The 19,936-nt window shown below is 37.3% G+C and overlaps 1 protein-coding gene across 2 annotated transcripts in view; it reads left to right on the top strand.

The window, feature by feature from the left end:
• The window catches only part of LOC126284872 (fatty acid synthase-like), a 364,243-nt gene that overhangs the window by 295,821 nt on the left and 48,486 nt on the right, over nt 1-19,936 (top strand). For both annotated transcript variants that reach the window (XM_049984111.1, XM_049984110.1), the window contains exons 31-32: nt 13,261-13,585; nt 13,939-14,094. In XM_049984111.1, coding sequence (XP_049840068.1) covers nt 13,261-13,585; nt 13,939-14,094 — 481 coding nt within the window. The remainder of the gene's footprint in view (nt 1-13,260; nt 13,586-13,938; nt 14,095-19,936) is intronic.

Here is a 19,936-nt window from a genome sequence, read left to right on the forward strand (position 1 = left end):
AATCCACAGAGGGCAGGGAAGGGGAGAAGATAGTTAGTTAGTTAGTTAGTTAGTTATGTGTTCCATTAATCAATAGCACGGAAAAACCGTTATGATGTGGAACTTGCCAAATGCACACAGGGAACAAGGCTGTTTTTTTTTTTTCATTATAGTGTTATACCTAAATATTTCTATTATCTATACCATTCCCTTAAATGTCACAAAATCCATATATTATATCTCCAGATTTATTTTCTCATATTCAAGAATTCACCTATGGTATAGAAGGAGTTGTCAAGGTGGTATGATTTCAATTTGTTTTTGAAATTATTGCTATTGTCTGTCAGACATTTTATTTCATCTGATAATTTATCAAAAAGTTTTATAGCAGCATATTTTACCCCTTTCTGTGCCAAAGATAGGTTAAGTAAATGACAGTGTAGGTCTTTCTTCTTTCTGGTATTGTAATCATGAATGTCGCTGTTGATTTTAAACTGGTCCATGTTGTTGAGAAAAAATTTCATTACAGAGAAATGTACTGTGAAGCAGTTGTAAGAATTCCTAACCTTTTAAACAGATGCCTACAAGATGTGTGACTATGAACCCCACATGTTATTCTTACTACTTTCTTTTGAGCAGTGAATACCTTTTACCTATGTGTTGATTTGCCCCAGAATATTATTGTGTATGACATCAGAGAGTGGAAGTATGCAAAGTATGTTACCTTATTAATTTCCACATCCTCATAATTGGCAATTATTCTGATTGCAAAAGTTGTTGAACCTTGTCACTTTAGGAGATCAAAAATATGACTTTTCCAATTAAGATTCTCATCTAATTGTACACCCAAAAACATAGTATGCTCTACCCTGGCTACTGTCTTCTTTTGATGTGTTATGTTTATTGAAGGAGTTATACTTTTTGCAGCAGAAAATTGGATGTACTGTGTTTGTTCAAAGTTCAGAACAGGGCTATTCACAGAAAACCAATTAATAACTTATCCAAAGACCTTATTTGTATAATTATCTATAGGACTTTCTTTTACTGGATTAATAATTATGCTTGTATCATCAGCAAACAGTCTCAGTTCAGCATCTTGTTCCCCATAAGAAGGTAGGTCATTCACATATATCGAGAACAGAAGGGGACCCATGATCGAACCTTGTGGAACACATAATGTAGTTACACCCCAGTTAGATGAACTGACAAACTCCTTTGAATCACTTGAAGCATATAAAGAGACTTTTTTGCTTCCTGTTCTGTAGATATGACTTAAACCACTCATATGCTGTTCCATTTATACCATAGAATTGTAATTACTCTAACATAATGTCATGGTTCACACAATCAAATGCTTTGGATAGGTCATAGAATATTCCTACTGGTGACATTTTACTATTTAAAGACACTATTATGTGGACAGTGAAATTGTATATTGCTGTCTCAATAGAACAGCATTTCTGAAATCCGAACTGTGATTTACTAAGTATCCCATTACTGTTGAGATGGCTTACCACTCTTGAGTACGTTACTTTCTCAAAGATTTTTGAAAATACTGTAAGTAAGGATACTGGCTGGTAATTATTGACATCTGTGGTGTAATTATTGACGTCTGTGGTTTCCCCCTTTTTGTAGAGGCCTGACAATGGCATGTTTTAACCTGCCTTGGAAAATACCCTGAGTCAGTAATGCATTACATATGTGACTGAAAACATCAGCTGTAATTCCTCCACATTGTTTTAATAACTTGTTAGAGTTGTCATCTACTCCAACAGAACATTTATTTTTCAAAGATTTAATAATTTTCCTTATTTCACAAGAGGTTGTTAGATGAAACTTAATCTGACTAAATTTTTTTCTAATCTGACTAAATTTTTTTCAAAACTGTCTCTTCCACGTACTGCCTTACTTTTTCTTTTGAACTATTCTCACCAGTTTTTTCTCCTATGCTTAAGAAGCGATTTTTAAATACATTGTCTACCTGTGTACTGTTGGTTAAGATGGTCTCATTTTCTTAAACAGTAATACTACCTACCCCAGTGGTTACTTTTCCTGTCTCCCTTCTCACAACATTCCATATTGATTTGATTTTATTGCTGGAGTTGTTAATTTCTTCTCTAACATACAAGTTTCTTGGTTTCCTTACAACTTTTCCCAGTATGTTACAATAATTTTTAATAGTGTAAAACTACTTCTGGATCTTTACTAGTTCTTGCTGTCTCATACAGTTTTCTTTTTCTTTCTGAAGACGCTTTAATACCTGTAGTAATCCAAGATTTCTTTGAAAAGTTTGTGGTGTGATATTTAGTAATTTTCTTTGGAAAGCAATCTTAAAAAGAGATATAAGTCTATCAAGAGATATGCTGCATTTATCATTAGCATTTGGCTCAATGTATATATTTTCCCAGTTTACATTTCCTAAACTTTCTCTGAAGTGATCTATAGATACCAGGTTGAGCACCTTCACACTTTTATTTAATGGTTTCTGAAGTGTATGCCCTGTTAGGTTTTGTAAGTTAATCAGTTGCGCATCATGGTCAGATAATCCATTTACCACAGGGAAAGCATGTGTTTGTTCTACATCCTCTTGCTGTACAAATACATTATCTATTAGAGTACTACTGTCCTGAGCTATACTTGTAGGAAAATTGACCACTGATTCTAAGTTATATGTTGTTAACAACACTTCTAGTTCACTTTTCCTATCAGAATTACGTAGAAAGTTAACACTGAAATCACCATCTTTATGTCTGACAGACAGCATAATAGGGAGTCAAACCTTTTTATGAATAGCTCCCAATCTCCTAGTGGAGTCCTGTACACTGTTGGTAATAGCAACACAACATTATCTAGCTGAAGTTCACATGCACAAACCTCAAAATGCTGATCAACACAAAATTTGCTTACTTCAACAGTTCTGTATTTATACCCTTTTTTAAATGAAAATGGCAACTCCTCCTTTATCCATACTAGATCTACAAGTGTAAGATGCTAAATTACACCCATTTATACTGATATTCTCCATTCCTACAGTTACATGGTGCTCGTACAGACAAAGTATATCAATCTCATTCTTATTTTTGAGATCATCTACACATATCATCAGCTCATCTACTTTATTTTTTAATCCCCTGATATTTTGGTGAAGTACATTGATCCCTATTTGTTGTTCATGAAGTTTCTTTTCTTCTATTTTCCTTGGTTGATAGTAGAATATGGGTGGTGGGAGAGACATATGCTGTTTGATAGAGTAAGCAGGGTCTAGAATACCAACAGGCATAGTGTCAGAAGGGTGTGGGTCAGGGAGGTGGAGAAAAGGGAGCAAAAAAAGGAGAGGATCTTGGAAGACGGGTAGACACATTGACAGAGAGCAACAAATGAACAGGATGGGAGATGAGAAGGGGCAGGAGATGATAGGACAGAGGGGGGAAACTGTTGGGTGGAGGATGTGGGGACAGTATGTTACTGTGGGTTGAGGCTGGCATAATTATGGGACCAAAGAATGTGTTGTGAGGGTAACTCCCTTATGTGCAACTCAGAAAAGCTTGGGGTGGAGGGAAGTATGTTGTGCCACAGGGTGGCCTACTTTGCTCTTGGCCACAGTTTGGCGGTGGGCATTCATCCTGATGGACAGCTGGTTGGTAGTCATATAAGCAGAACTGGTAAATGACATGACTGTTTTTGCACGTGGCCTGGCCCCTGATGTGGTAGCATAAAACCATAACAGGACTGGGGAGAAAGTTCCTGTTCAGTGGATAAGCAAGAGAGCTAAAAAATGCAGATCATGTCACACTTCAACTGTGCTAAATGAAAGAAACTGTCTATGAGACTAATCTGTGCATCTAAGATATCAGTCTGAAGATAAGATACTACACACCAAAATTAACTGTTAGTGTGAGACATTCTTAGCCATAATTTATAAAGATAAACCTATGACTTAAGTAAGAGCAGTCTGAATTTTTCTCAGGTGGGATATAAGCACATGACTCTGCCATGTTTCTGATTGTTACATAATGTATTCCAGGAAGACATCTCTAGCTTCAGCATCAGCAGTTTGAGATATCCTATGTTCCTCCTTCTATGTCGTTTTCTTCATCAGTTTCATCATAACTTTCCTGTGAGCTTATGATTATCTCTTTTCTGCTGAAGTTTTGTCATAAATATTTGTTTGTCTAACAATGTTGCGAGCAACAGTGGTTTTCTGCAAAGAACCTGAGTGCAGTTTATATCTAATTTCTAATTTTTGCTTGAGGTCTAGCATAACGTGTTTCCCTTTAGAAGCCATGATAATGATCCTTAAGGAAAGCCATAATTTCAAAGGTACAGGAATGTTGAACATCATAATTAACTAACGACATTGTTGCAGACAAAATTTCATTATTGTAGGCGTCATTTCAGGTTGAACGACTAGAAGCTGCAAGTGTGTCAGATTACTGAGAGGCCGGACTACTGAGGGCCATATTAGCAAGAGTTTAGTGTACTATGTAATTTAGGCCTTTAGTCATTTTCAAGTAGTCTAATAAAAATATTTAATAAAGGTGCTGTGCATCAAAACTAATTTACACATTAAACACAGTGATAAACCAGCTCACAAAATATGTAAGATCAATAGACTTACTGAACATTTGTAGACAATACATTTGTTGAGAATCAGCCATGGCACATTATGTCATATTAGTCTCTTGAACATGTATTTAAAGGGTGGTCACAGTCATGGTACTTACTAATGGAAATGTCATGGGTATAATAAAAAACCTGTACTGCAAGCACTAGGCATGTGCTGCCACAACATATATTTCTTCAGCAAATAAATGTTAATGTTTAAATCAGAGCACTTAGATTGATGGGTAAATATTCTTGGTACAACATTATTTAAATTTACATTACATTTATTTCTTCCCCCTTCCTCCTCACCACATAATAAATATCTGTATATTTAAATCTGAGCACTTATATTGATGGGTAAATATTCTTGGTATGACATTATTTAAATTTACATACAGTGCTTCCTTTTATTGTTCCTTCCCCCTTCCTCGTCACCACAGAATAAATATCTGTATCTGTTCTTGAGGAATGCTGACAAGAAAGTGAACAGCTTAATCATGACATATAATACAACAAAATATTTCTTATTACATTATTTCTGTTTTTGCAACTGAAATTTAATTTAGGCAATTAAATCAAAGGTCAGCAACACATAATGGCAGTGTGTTGTTGCAATCACTGGCTGTCATGTTTATTGTGATGGTGGCCGGGAGCTGCAGCAAAATACTGTGATTATGCATTCCACATGAAGCAGAAGGAAGTGGACATGTATTAAGTATTTATTCCTCATAATAATGTAACATACAAATAAAAATTGTTGAGTCCAGAATAAATTTCCTTAACATAAATATTACCTGTTATTTAGTTTTGTAACCTGTAATTGCTTAGGTGGAAAGTACAGTAGTGTGAAAACTCACATAGATCATCATACAACATCATACTTTCATAATTCAAATATTATTTCCACTTTTTAACATCCCTTTCATTTAAAGTTACTTGCATGCCTTTTTCTAAAGTTGGGCTTTGATATTTTGCTGTTGCTGCCCATTTTCAGCCCTCATTCTGTTTCCTGACTTGTCAGTTGTCATTTCTGTCATTTTCATCTTATTTAATTTTCAAGTTCAATCACTTGCTATTTGCCATTGTTTTTGTAGTGGTCTTCAGTCCAGAGATGGGTTTCATACTGCTCTCCATGCTACTCTATCTTGTCCAGGCCCCTTCATCTCCAAATTTACTGTTATGTGATCGATATTGTTATCCACAGTAATGCCTTTCATTGTCTGGTATTGTTTGTTAATGAGAAAAATATCAAGCTACACTTGGTTCTACGTAATCATGCAACTGTAAGTCCTTTATGTCTCCATAAATGGCTAGAAAGGTCATTTCACAAGTCAGAGTAAGATGGCAACATACAATCTCCAATAGGGGAAGTGAATATCTAGAAACATTCTTCAACCTTGTACGTATCACACCCCAACTGGCCATGGAGACGATATCACACTGATTACAGCATGCTCAGAAGCATCTAAATATTCAATATTCCTACATTACCCATGCAACTGGAATGTGAAGGAACCATAACATGTGGTATCATGCTAAATTTCCTCTGACATGATGCACTTCACAGTGCTTTGCAAAGTATATGCTTAGAAAGGACCCAGCTTGGTAAAGAAAGCATTGTGGTATATAAAATAACTCTCAGATTGATGACAGCTTTACTTTCCTTCTTTTTTCTCATTATAAGATTGTTGTAGCTGTTGGCTTGTTTGATTTAGCTTCTGTGTAGTACACAATTTATATTATTGCAAATAAATAAAATTAAAATGAAATAATTAACAGATGTATTAAAGTAAATGGAAAATTGCCTTTCAGTCTGTGTGAATACCTCATAATCTTTAATATACACATTGCCATAGATTAAGTGTTCACATTAAGTGAAAGGTAATTTTCTGTTTACTTTCATAGACCTGAAGATGGTCGTTAATCAACCAAAACCAGTGATCAGTAAATAGTAATTTTATTTCTTATTGTTAAGACTGTTAAAATTGTTACATCCAGATTTAAGCTTTCCAAAGTTTCCTTAAATTTGCTCAAGTCAAATGTTGATCTGCATCCTTTGAAAAGAGCACTGCCAATTTCCTTGCTCAATCTGAGCATACAAAATGCTAACACCAGGTGGATTCCTTCCTCCCACACCACCATTCACTCACTTGCTCCCCTCCCCAACTCCAGTGGGTGGTACAACTTCGAACAGGCTCCATGTGAAATTACAAGTCATACTAATCTGTAGTTGGGGCTGTAACCATCTGTCTGAATGAGACACAGGGTGAGTTCTTGGAAATGGAAAAAGTAGACTATCATGAGTGATAATGTCTTTTCCTAAAAAGAAATTTGATGCCTACTAGAATTCTGTTAAGTTCCATGTGTATAGTTACTCTTTTCCTTCAGTTTCCACTGGGAAGAAATATGCAGCCAAATTTAAACAAGGCCTTGAAAGTGTTCAAAGGGATCCATGTGAAGGATGTTTGGGAACTGCAGCCATACCTGGAATTTTTGAGAAAGTGTATGGTATGATATTGCATGATCAGCATGTCAAGTTGAGTGAAATTACCAAGACTGTGAGGGTTTCAAAAGAATGTGTAAGCTACATTTTGCATGAAAAACCTTTGTGCAAGATGGGTGCCACATACTCTCACAGTGGATCAGAGAATATGTCAATTTCTAGCTTTTGACTCAAGTTTATAAAAGTTTAAGTGGTTTTCTGCATCAGTATATCACAACAGATTATTCGTAGGTTCTCCACTACACACCACAATCAAAACTACAACAAGAAAGAGCAGGAAAGGTCTGGCACTGGTGTTATGGGATGCAAAAGTAATTCTGTTAATTTTCTATCTCAAAAAGATAAAACAATAATTAAGAAACATTATTCTAACCATATAACAGATCTGGATGCAAAAATTACAGAAAAGACATAGTTTTGAGGGGGGGAAACCATTCATCAGGATACTGCAACTGCAAACAAATATGTCTTGGAAATGGTGAAATTGAAGGATCTACACTATGAAGTGGTGGAACATATGCCCCATTCTCCAGATTAGGACCCCTCAGGTTTTCATATTTTTCCAAAACTCCATCTTCCTTGCTGGTCAGTGTTTTTGTTTCACCCAAGATGTGATTACACCTGTCAATGAGTATTTTGCAGCACATTCACAGGAACGCTACAGAGATGGAATAATTTCACTGGAATACCACTGGATGAAGTGTATTAATGTTAAAGGGGTTATGTCAAAAATAAGCACAGAAATTCATATTTTCACTATTAGACTGAGAACTTTCCAGATTTCCTTCATAAGCAATTACCTCATCATTAATGGGACACTAAATCCTAAGCTTCCTTCCTTGTACTCCCTGTTTGAGTAACAATCATGCACAACAAGGGCACCACACTCAAACAGTGGATCATTATATCGGACACATGGGGCAATTAATTTAAAAATATATGGAGGCATTTTATTTTCAGGTGCTACCATGACAATTTTTTGTGAAGATAATACTTAAAAAGTCAGCTATCTTTGATAACAAATGCTGACAACAGGGATTATTATTAGCTAGCTTGTTGTTGTTGTGGTCTTCAGTCCTGAGACTGGTTTGATGCAGCTCTCCATGCTACTCTATCCTGTGCAAGCTCCTTCATCTCCCAGTACCTACTGCAACCTACATCCTTCTGAATCTGCTTAGTGTATTCATCTCTTGGTCTCCCTCTATGATTTTTACCCTCCACGCTGCCCTTCAATGCTAAATTTGTGATTCCTTGATGCCTCAGAACATGTCCTACCACCCAATCCCTTCTTCATGTCAAGTTGTGCCACAATCTCCTCTTCTCCCCAATTCTATTCAATACCTCCTCATTAGTTATGTGATCTACCCACCTAATCTTCAGCATTCTTCTGTAGCACCACATCTCAAAAGCTTCTATTCTCTTCTTGTCTAAACTATTTATCGTCCACGTTTCACCTCCATACATGGCTACACTCCATACAAATACTTTCAGAAATGACTTCCTAACACTTAAATCAATACTCGATGTTAAGAAATTTCTCTTCTGCAGAAACACTTTCTTTGCCATTGCCAGTCTACATTTTATATCCTCACTACTTTAACCATCATTAATTATTTTGCTCCCCAAATAGCAAAATCCTTCACTACTTTACGTGTCTCATTTCCTAATCTAATTCCCTCAGCATCACCCGACTTAATTCGACTACATTCCATTAGCCTCATTTTGCTTTTGTTGATGTTCATCTTATATCCTCCTTTCAAGACACTGTCCATTCCATTCAACTGCTCTTCCAAGTCCTTTGCTGTCTCTGACAGAATTACAATGTCATCGGCAAACCTCAAAGTTTTTATATCTTCTCCTTGGATTCTACTCTGAATTTTTCTTTTGTTTCCTTTACTGCTTGCTCAATATACAGATTGAATAACATTGGGGAGTGGCTACAACCCTATCTCACTTCCTTCCCAACCACTGATTCCCTTTCATGTCCCTCGACTCTTATAACTGCCATCTGGTTTCTGTACAAATTGTAAATAGCCATTCGCTCCCTGTATTTTACCCCTGCCACCTTCAGAATTTGAAAGAGAGTATTCCAGTCAACATTGTCAAAAGCTTTCTCTAAGTCTACAAATGCTAGAAACTTAAGTTTGCCTTTCCTTAATCTAGCTCCTAAGATAAGTCGTAGGGCCACGTGTTGCAATATTTCTACAGAATCCAAACTGATCTTCCCCTAGGTCGGCTTCTACTAGTTTTTCCATTCTAATGTAAAGAATTCATTTTAGTATTTTACATCTGTGACTTATTAAACTGATAGTTCAGTAATTTTCACATCTGTCAACACCTGCTTTCTTTGGAATTGGAATTATCATATTCTTCTTGAAGTCTGAGGAGGGTATTTCACCTGTCTCATACATCTTGCTCACCAGATAGTAGAGTTTTGTCAGGACTGGCTCTCCCAAGGCTGTCATTACTTCTAGGAATGTTGCCTACTCCCGGGGACTTGTATCAACTCAGGTCTTTCAGTGCTCTCTCTAACTCTTCACACAGTATTCTATCTCCCATTTCATCTTCATCTACATCCTCTTCAATTTCCATAATATTGTCCACAAGTACATCGCCCTAGTATAGACCCTCTATATACTCCTTCCACCTATCTGCTTTCCCTTCTTTGTCTAGAACTGTGTTTCCATCTGAGCTTTTGATATTCAAACAAGTGGCTCTCTTTTCTCCAAAGGTCTCTTTAATTATCCTGTAGGCTGTATCTATCTTACCCCTAGTGAAATAAGCCTCTACATCCTTTCATTTGCCCTCTAGCCATTCCTGCTTAGCCGTTTTGTGCTTCCTGTCGATCTCATTTTTGAGATGTTTGTATTCCTTTTTGCCTGCTTCATTTACTGCATTTTTATATTTTCTCCTTTCATCAATTAAATTCAATTTTTCTTCTGTTACCCAAGGATTTCTTTTTACCTGCTTGATCCTCTGCTGCCTTCACTACTTCATCCCTCAAAGCTACCCATTCTTCTACTACTGTACTTCATTCCCCCATTCCTGTCAATTGTTACCTTATGCTCTCCCAGATACTCTGTATAACCTCTACTTTAGTCAGTTTATCCAGATCCCATCTACTTAAATTCCCACCTTCAGTTTTAATCTACAGTTCAAAACCAATAGATTCTAGTCAGAGTCCACATCTGCCCCTGGAAAAGTCTGACAATTTAAAACCTGGTTCCTAAATTTCTGTCTTACCATTATGTAATCTATCTGATATCTTCTAGTATCTCCAGGCTTGTTTCATATATACAACCTTCTTTTATGAATCTTGAACCAAGTGTTAGCTATGATTAAGTTATGCTCTGTGCAAAATTGTACCAGGTGGCTTCCTCTTTCATTTCTTACCCCCAATCCATACTCACCTACTATATTTCCTTCTCTCCCTTTTCCTACTATTGAATTCCAGTCATCCATGATTATTAAATTTTCATCTCTCTTCACTACCTGAATAATTTCTTTTATCTCATCATACATTTCATCAATATCTTCATCATTTGCAGAGCTAGTTGGCATATAAACTTGTACTACTGTAGTAGGCATGCGCTTCGTGTTTGTAGGCATGGGCTTTGTGTCTATCTTGGCCACAATAATGCATTCACTATGTTGTTTGTAGTAGCTTACCCACACTCCTATTTTTTTTATTCATTATTAAACCTACTCCTGCATTACCGCTATTTGTTTTTGCATTTATAGCCCTGTATTCATTTGACCAAAGTCTTGTTCCTCCTGCCACCAAACTTCACTAATTCCCACTATATCTAACTTTAACCTACCCATTTCCCTTTTTAAATTTTCTAACCTACCTGCCCAATTAAGTGATCTGACATTCCACGCTCTGATCCGTAGAACACCAGTTTTCTTTCTCCTGATAACGACATCCTCTTGAGTAGAACCCGCCCGGAGGTCCGAATGGGGGGACTATTTTACCTCCGGAATAATTTACCCAAGAGGACGCCATCATCATTTAACCATACTGTAAAGCTGCATGCCCTCGGGAAAAATTACGGCTGTAGTTTCCCCTTGCTTTCAGCCGTTCACAGTATCACAACAGAAAGGTCGTTTTGGTTAGTGTTACAAGGCCAGATCAGTCAATCATCCAGACTGTTGCTCTGCAACCACTGAAAAGGCTGCTGCCCCTCTTCAGGAACCACACATTTGTCTGGCCTCTCAATAGATACTCCTCCCTTGTGGTTGCACCTACGGTATGGCCATCTGTATTGCTGAGACACACAAGCCTCCCCACTAATGGCAGGGTCCATGGTTCATGGAACTTATAATATAAATGGTTACAGTTGAAAAGATCACTTGCCAATTCATTACTGAGTACCAAAACTATGTTTCCACCAGCATTCGTGCACAGAATTATTCCTTTCAGTGTGATACTGACGGCACTGAGCCACACTTATAACTCCATAACTCACAAGGCATAGGGATTTTGCCCGATTGTAGGAACACTGCCATTGAATGCTCAAAGAACAAAGCACCACTTGCACTCTCTAATTGCATCAGAAAGCAAACACAGTTTTGGACCAGTGGTGATACTTTCTGTTGGGGAATATTTACATGTGAATATTTGATCCTACTACAACAAGTCTCTGAATTTTGGACAGAATGTTGAGCAGTCATGAATAAAAATGGCTCCATAACACTTCTTTTATGATCTGTAATTAGTGGCTTGAATAGCCAAAGCAATTATGACAGAGAAAGGGATTGCGTAGTGCTATTGGCAATACATCTTTGAAGTAAATCTACATCTACATGTTCATGTATACTCTGCAAATCACATTTAAGTGCCTGGCAGAGGGTTCATCGAACCACCTTCACAATTCTCTATTATTACAATCCCATATAGTGCATGGAAAGAATGAAAACCTATATCTTTCTGTACGAACTCCAATTTCCCTTATTTTATCATGGTGATCGTTCCTCCCTGTGTGGGTCAGTGTCAACAAAATATTTTCGCATTCGGAGGAGAAGATTCCATCAAAACACAGTCTTTGGTTACCCTTCCCCACAATATTTTCTTTGTGTTTCTTCCAATTTAAGTTGTTTGTAATTGTATTACGTAAGTATATAGTTGAATTTATGGCTTTTAGATGAGACTGAATTATTGTGTAACTGAAGTTTAACGAGTTCCTTTTAGTACTCATGTGGATGACCTGACACTTTTTGTTATTTAGGGTCAACTGCCACTTCTCGCACCATTCTGGTATTTCTTCTAAATCGTTCTGCAGTTTTGATCATCTGATGACTTTATTAGTCACTAAATGACAGCATCCTCTGCAAGCAACTGAATACGGCTACTCAGATTGTCTCCTAAATCGTTTATATAGATAAGGAACAGCAAACGGCCTATAACACTACCTTGGGGAACGTCAGAAATCACTTCTGTTTTACTCTATGACTTTCTGTCAATTACTCCGAACTGTGACCTCTCTGACAGGAAATCACAAATCCAATTACAAATCCTGGTTACTGTAATGAAATTGCTTAATACAGTATCAGTTTCAGGTTTTCATGTAACACTAATAATTCTGTAGAAAAGGTAACATCTCCCACAATTCTTTTAGTCTTTTATTGGATGCACTCTTCATTTGCAAAATCACCTCATGGGCAGAGATTAATGTCATATTTTATTTCATTGACAGAACTAAATAATGTCCACTTGCTTTGTCATGACTGATTGATACAAACTATAAAATCAGACTGATTCATTCATATCAGATCTTCACAGAAGGATAAACTGCCCTCCCCCCATGAAGATTTCCTCTGCACAAGAAGATGAAACATTGTGTTTCTACAAAATATTCATCTGGACTTGACATAGTAGCCTGGAATTATTTGTTGTACTTCGACATTTCCTTCCACCTTTAATTGTTCAGATTGTGTGTATGGACAGTTTGTGCACTTTGATCCATGAAACTCAAGGCTAGCAACTGCCTCCTCTCCCCTGCTTTACATAATCTTAGAGTATCTTACTAAGAGCTTACACAAGTTCCTTCTTGCTAAAAACTAATTTTTACCATTATCTTATTTTAGTTTTTTTTATTCTCTATATTATTTATAATTTCTCTCGTGTATAATCTCTCACTTACATATACCTCCTACTTTATATTTGTATGTAGGACCTCCAAGATGGTATACTGGAGAACCAAACAGTTGAAAGCTTCCAGAAATCAGCTGGGCCAAAAGCAGTCGCCACCGGTCTATTGGATGTATTCTCACAAAAGCTGTGTCCACAGCTGCATACGTTTGTTGTTTTTTCAAGTGTATCCTGTGGTAGAGGCAATGCAGGACAGTCAAATTATGGTTGGAGTAATTCAGTGATGGAACGCATTTGTGAAGAACGTCACTCTAAAGGATTACCTGCTCTCGCCATCCAGTGGGGGGCTGTTGGTGATGTGGGCATTGTTGCAAACATGCAAGAAGATGACAAGGAAATTATTATAGGTTCGTTCATAAGTAATCTTTCAGTGTACCAGCATTATTCTGTTATTCAAAACAAACATAAACCTTCTTGATGTACAAAAATAGAATGAAAAATCTTCCAGGTATTGTGTATCAAATGGTGGCTTACAAATAATATTATTTAGAAAATATATTTAAATATAGTGTTAAAAAAGAGAAATTTCTGTTATGTTAATTTCTGCTTTTAATTAATCCAGACATACATGAAACTTAGTAGTAAGGTGACAGTGGTTAATTAAAGTGCTTTAACATGAGGGTACACTGTTGTATTTCTATCTTGATCATTATAAACATCCGTAATTATTATATTGTAATCAGCTGCAAAATGTTTACAGGAGGTACACTGCCCCAGAAAATTACATCCTGCTTATCACTGCTGGATACATTCTTTCTCCAGCCATGTCCTATTGTGGCCAGTATGGTTGTAGCTGAGAAACGTGGAGGACTATCTCAGTCATCTGGTATACTTGAATATGTTGCTAATGTGTTGGGTAAGTTGTCTACCATACCTGTATCTACAGTATTATTAATAAATGTAACACAATCATTATTAAGGTACATATTAAAAAAATACACAGTCAAACGGATACCAAGTTTTCTGACAACTATGCAATGTCCATTATGATCCTCAGCCATTCCAATATTTGTGGAGTACAAAACAGTTTTCTAACCATTATATGTTGTTATTTATTCATACACATATGATGTTCTGTAAAGCCCACCATGAAGGTGAGCCTACAGGGATCAGTTTTACAAAACATTCTTACTGCTTGCTGGGATAGAATAAAAATTTTGCTGATCTCAGCTGTTTACTGCAGAAGATAATGTCAAAAGGATAGTAACATGTTTTCAAAGAGAACTTATATAACGCATGTGATTTTACTCTAAGACGTGAAATAAAGGTGGGGGGGGGGGGTCAACTTATACAGTGTGTCCCATTTATTTTGATCACCCTAAATAACTGTTTGTCCAATTGCAACTTACAAAATGTTGCAACCAAATGTTCTTTAGTCATCAGGGGGACATCAATCAACATGATTACCTTCATTGTACCTTTCTTTTTTTACAAAGATATCAACAGCAGTATGACTTTTTTAAATGGGACCTTGTATTTTTTATTCGGTAATTCATTTCCTCTCCTAAAGATCTATTCAAAAATGTATCACAATGTACCATTCACTGAAATTCAATGTTATTAATTACTTAACATATTACTGATGTTGATACTCCCAGCACTTACTGCAGGTATTTGGGGTAATGCTGACATTGACAGAGGACAAATGTAAACATAAGTAGAATGCACACTCATCATTCTGTCAACCATTGTCAGTTGAAGAGTTGTTTGAGTACAGTGTACACCAGTGAAGAAAAGGTAGAAATGCTACTCATCAATGGGGAATGTAAGTTAGCACAACAGTAATTGTAAAACTGTTTTCTCGTGTACAGGCACATTTAGTGCAGTAGTTTAGCCCTTTTAAATACTGTTGTGTAGAGTAGGCATACAGTAAAGGCTGTTCTTCCTACAAACTGCATTGACATGACGTTTCTTTTGTTGTTGTTGTTGTTGTTGTTGTTGTTGAAGGTAAGCAAAATGCTATGCAGGCAGCGTAACTGTACAGAAAGTGATATCCTGACAACAACCCACCTTCCCAATGGATGTTTACTCGTCTTGTTGTGATGCTTCAGGAAATGGGAAGTTTCAACCCACGACAATGCAATCATCATCACACTCGCACAGACAAATCTGCCGAAGTTACTGTTCTAGCTTCCATTGCTATGAATCGACAAGTGAGCACACAACAACTTGAACATGAGATTAGCATTCCTGAAACCTTTGTACATCATATTCCTACATGTCACCGGTTTCATCCATACCATGTACAGCTACATCAAGAATTGCATGCGAATGATTTCCAGAATCATGTGCGATTCTCTCATTGGGCACAGCAGCAAATCCTCCTCAACTTGAACTTCTTCTCCAATATTCTATTTACCAATGAATGTTCCTCCTCAAACAAAAGACAGATAAATACAAGGAACATGCATTATTGGTCCAGCATCAACCCATGCTGCATCAATGGACAGTTAACATCTGGTGTGGAATGCTTGGTACTACAATTATTGGCCCTTATTTCATCAACAGTAGTCTAAACGACACAGCATATGCCAACATCATCAGACAAATTCTTCCTACTCTTCTGTATGAAATGCCGCTAAGAACCAGAATGCTTATGTGGTATCAACACAATGGATGTCCAGCACATAATGCTTTGTTTGCAGTCTTGTTCTGGACCAAAGATATCCTGCCAGATGGATTGGTCAAGGAGGAACAGTTACTTGGCCTGCTAGGTCTACTGATTTAAATCCTCTGGACTTTTTTCTTTGCTGATGCAATAAAGACATTTTCTATAGCAATATTCCAACAACTCCAAGGGACATGTGGGAACATATCATGCTTGCTTGTAGTTCTCTTCAGCAGGCAACATTGGAAGCAATAAATAATTCTTTCATTCAACAAGTGCACCAGTGTATCGGTGTCCTGGTCCTCACTTTGAGCCCCTTTGCAAACCCAGCAAGTGGGCGAGTTTGTGATCCCGGGCTCAAAGTCAGTCTTGTGTTATGTAACTTATAATGTTTTGTTTCAGTGTATGCTACACTGTGATACATATTTGAATAGGTCTTTAGGAGAGGAAATGAATTACTGAATAAAAAATACAGGGTGCTATTTAAAAAAAGTCATACAGCTTTTCATATCTTTGTAAAAAACAAAGGTACAACAAGGGCAATCATGCTGACTGATGACCCCCTGATGACTAAAGAACATTTGCTTGCAACATTTTGTAAGTTGCATCTGGACAAACAGTTATTTAGGGTGGTCAAGATAAATGGGACACTCTGTATAAGTTGATCCCCCTTTATTTCCTGTCTTAGAGTAAAATCACATGTGTTATATAAGTTCACTTTGAAAACTTAAGCACAAAAACTTCACATAAAATTGAAATGTGGTTTTTATGCTGATTTTATGAAAACTCATGCTTTTCAGAAATCTTGGCCATAATGTCTCAATTTGCAACAGTTCCCATTTTCTGTTATATATTTGTGTGGGAATGGTATACTTAAAGAAGTTTTGGATGCTTGTATAGATTTTTGTAATTCACAAGCTTTTTGTATAATCTATTTCATAATAAATCAGGGTTTTGATTTACAGTTAATGTGGATAAGTAACATATCATATCATATTAGTTCTCTCTTTTAATAGGAGGGTATATTACCTACATTTATTGTAAAATAACGCTACTGTTGAACTTTCTTACCAACCATAAACGGAAAAATGCCTTGGAGAAGTAGTAAAACTTGTACCAAGTTTCTGTTGTTGTAATAGATATCTTGTTTTAGGCTATAAATTAGTTAAATTCCAAAAGATTGCTGATAATATTTATAGCATATCAAGCTTACCAGTTAAAAGAGAATCAGGAAGCTTAGTGTAAAGTTATTTTTTTACTATCCTGAAAAATACTGCACCAGGAATAAATTTCTTACTGTTTTATAAAATATTGCACCAGGTATAGTGTAGTGTTTGCTGTTCTCAGATAGGGGATGAATTGGTTACTATTCATAAGCAGCTAGAAATTGCCCTGATAACTGCCAAGCAATTGAAAGCTGCTGCAGATGGGTGCATTGGGGGAGGGCTGCTACCAAGAGTTGTGTGTCAGAGGTACCAAAGATAACTCAAGTACTATCCTTTCCTGTGGATACCATCTCTCTTGGATGAAATATAAGCCTCATCATTACCCATCATTTGACTGTGAGTTGCTTGTCAGTGTGGGGTTTAGGTATTTGCACAAGGTAGACAGGGATCAAGGAGGACTCACAGTGCTTACTGCTCCCTTTTACCATGCAGGTTCAAGGTGCTGTCTTTGACTGAAACTGAATCTGAGCCACTGGAACTAAGGTCACCTGTTTTGGGGAAACACAAAAGGGTTGGAGTCCCCTAATCACCGACATTTCAAACATATAGTAAGTAATGGTACCTCTTAGGGAAATGGCAGCAAGGGTTTGGAAGGAACACAAGGTACACTCAGTGAGTATACCTGGCGACCTCATTCAGCAGGTTGAGAGGCTATTCTGGCAGCCATTAAGGGAACAGGGTGCAATTAGCTACAGCTGCATACTGGAACAAACAATGCCTGTCTCTGGTCTCTGAGGTCATACTTGTATCTCTCCAGTGGCTCACAGAGGAAGCTGAGAATACCATCCTTGCTCATGGAGTTTCAGTGAAGCTCACAATCTGCAGCATTGTCCTCAGGACATATGTGGCTTGCTGGCTCTTAGTCAAGTGAAACGCTTGAACCAAAGACTCAGAGAGTTGTTGACTTTGTAGGCTTGTTCTGTAGTGTTGAGAGTCCCCCTAAATAGATCAGGTGTGCATTACAAAATCAGAGGCAACTGCCCAAGTACCTGACCAATTGTGGGGTGTATACAAGGTTTTTTTTAGACTAGGTAACAGTCTATCCCATCCAGATAATGATAGCTGTGTGAAACCCAGAAGTATCAGAGTAACTTCCAAGGGAATGACACCCACAGATGAGAGTATCAAAATCCTAGTGATTACTGCCAAAGAATGTGCAAAAAAGTGGTAGAGTTCGAAGTGCTCCTAAAAACACTGAATCTCACATAATATTAGTCCCACAAAACTGGTTAGAACCTGAAGTTCACAGTAGTGAGATATTTGGGGAAAATGCAAACCTATAATAAAAAGACAAGAAACTAAAATCCACCGAACTGAAGTTGAAGTTGCATCTGATATTGTTTGACCAAGACCTAGTAGCAAGGATGGGCAAAAAATTGTAATGGGGTCTTCCTGGTGCAACCGAAAATTTTAGAGGAAACCTAATTTCGCTTAATGAGACTGTAATCATGGGGAGAGACTGTAATTATCCAATGTTCATTTGGGATAATTATACTCTTGTTAGCCGTGGGCATGACAAGACATCCTGTGAAACTTTACTAAATGCCTTCTCTGAAAACTACCTAAAACAGGTAGTGCAGAAGTCCACTCATGATGGAAATATATTAGTGCTAATGGCAGCAAACAGACCTGATCTCTTTGAGGAAATCTACATCAAAACTGTTATCAGTGACCATGAGATAGTTATAGTAACAGTGAATACCAAAACACAAAGGGCATCTAAAACAAGCGAAAAGATTTATATCTTCAGTAAACTAGACAGAGGAGCAATAATATCATGCCACTATGAAGAGCTTGGAACTGAAGAGGAATTGTGACTTATGTTTAAAAGAACACTTCACCATGCCCTGAATAAATAAGAACCCAGTAGTGTAGTTCATAATTAGAGAGATCCTCCATGATATACATTCGCTCATATATGAGACTGAAACTGAAGCTGTGATCAGTGAAGCAAAAGCAGAAATCTGATGGACTTAAATTTTCCTTGATACATATGGGTCTCAACATTATCTACAATAATGATAGGATCTGAAGAAATGAATTAAAATTTGAGCTACACCGAGGATTTGAACCCATGTCCCTCACTTAGTAGGCAGATGTAATAGCCATTACACCACTGTAGCAATACAGGCAAAACCACTGCATAGAGAACCCTAGTCCAGTACCCTCCTTAAATTGAACTTCAATTCACAGTTTCAGCCTGTTTTCCCTTTCTTAACCATCAGTATTTCCAAGGTTCTCAAGTATTAAAATAGCATCTCAGCTTTATACGTAATGGGGAAATCCTGCATATATCTCAAACTTAATGTGATTATAGATCTGATGGAATGAAATTTTCTGTGAAACAATTAAGCAGAGGACCCAGGTTCAAGTCCTCCTTGCTTTAGCACAAATCTCAATTGATTTCTTCAGCTTCTAACATTATTGTAGATGAAGATGAGACTCATATGTCTCAACAAAAATTTCATTCTATGGGATCTATAAATTTTCTGCACTTGAGGTACAGGCTGGATTTTCCCATTACGTGCAAAGTTGGGGTGCTATTCCAATACTGGAGAGCCTCAGTGATATTGATGATTTAAGAAAGGCAAGATAGGCTGAAGGTGTGGTTGGTTGGGGAAGGAGACCAGACAGCGTGGTCATCGGTCTCATCGGATTAGGGAAGGATGGGGAAGGAAGTCGACCGTGCCCTTTCAGAGGAACAATCCTGGCATTTGCCTGGAATGATTTAGGGAAATCACGGAAAACCTAAATCAGTATGGCCGGACGCGGGATTGAACTGTCGTCCTCCCAAATGCGAGTCCAGTGTCTAACCACTGCGCCACCTCGCTCGGTGGCTCAAGGTGTGAATTGAAGTTTGTGTT

Source organism: Schistocerca gregaria, chromosome 8, assembly GCF_023897955.1.
Source record: "Schistocerca gregaria isolate iqSchGreg1 chromosome 8, iqSchGreg1.2, whole genome shotgun sequence".
Classification (NCBI taxonomy): Eukaryota; Metazoa; Arthropoda; class Insecta; order Orthoptera; family Acrididae; genus Schistocerca; species Schistocerca gregaria.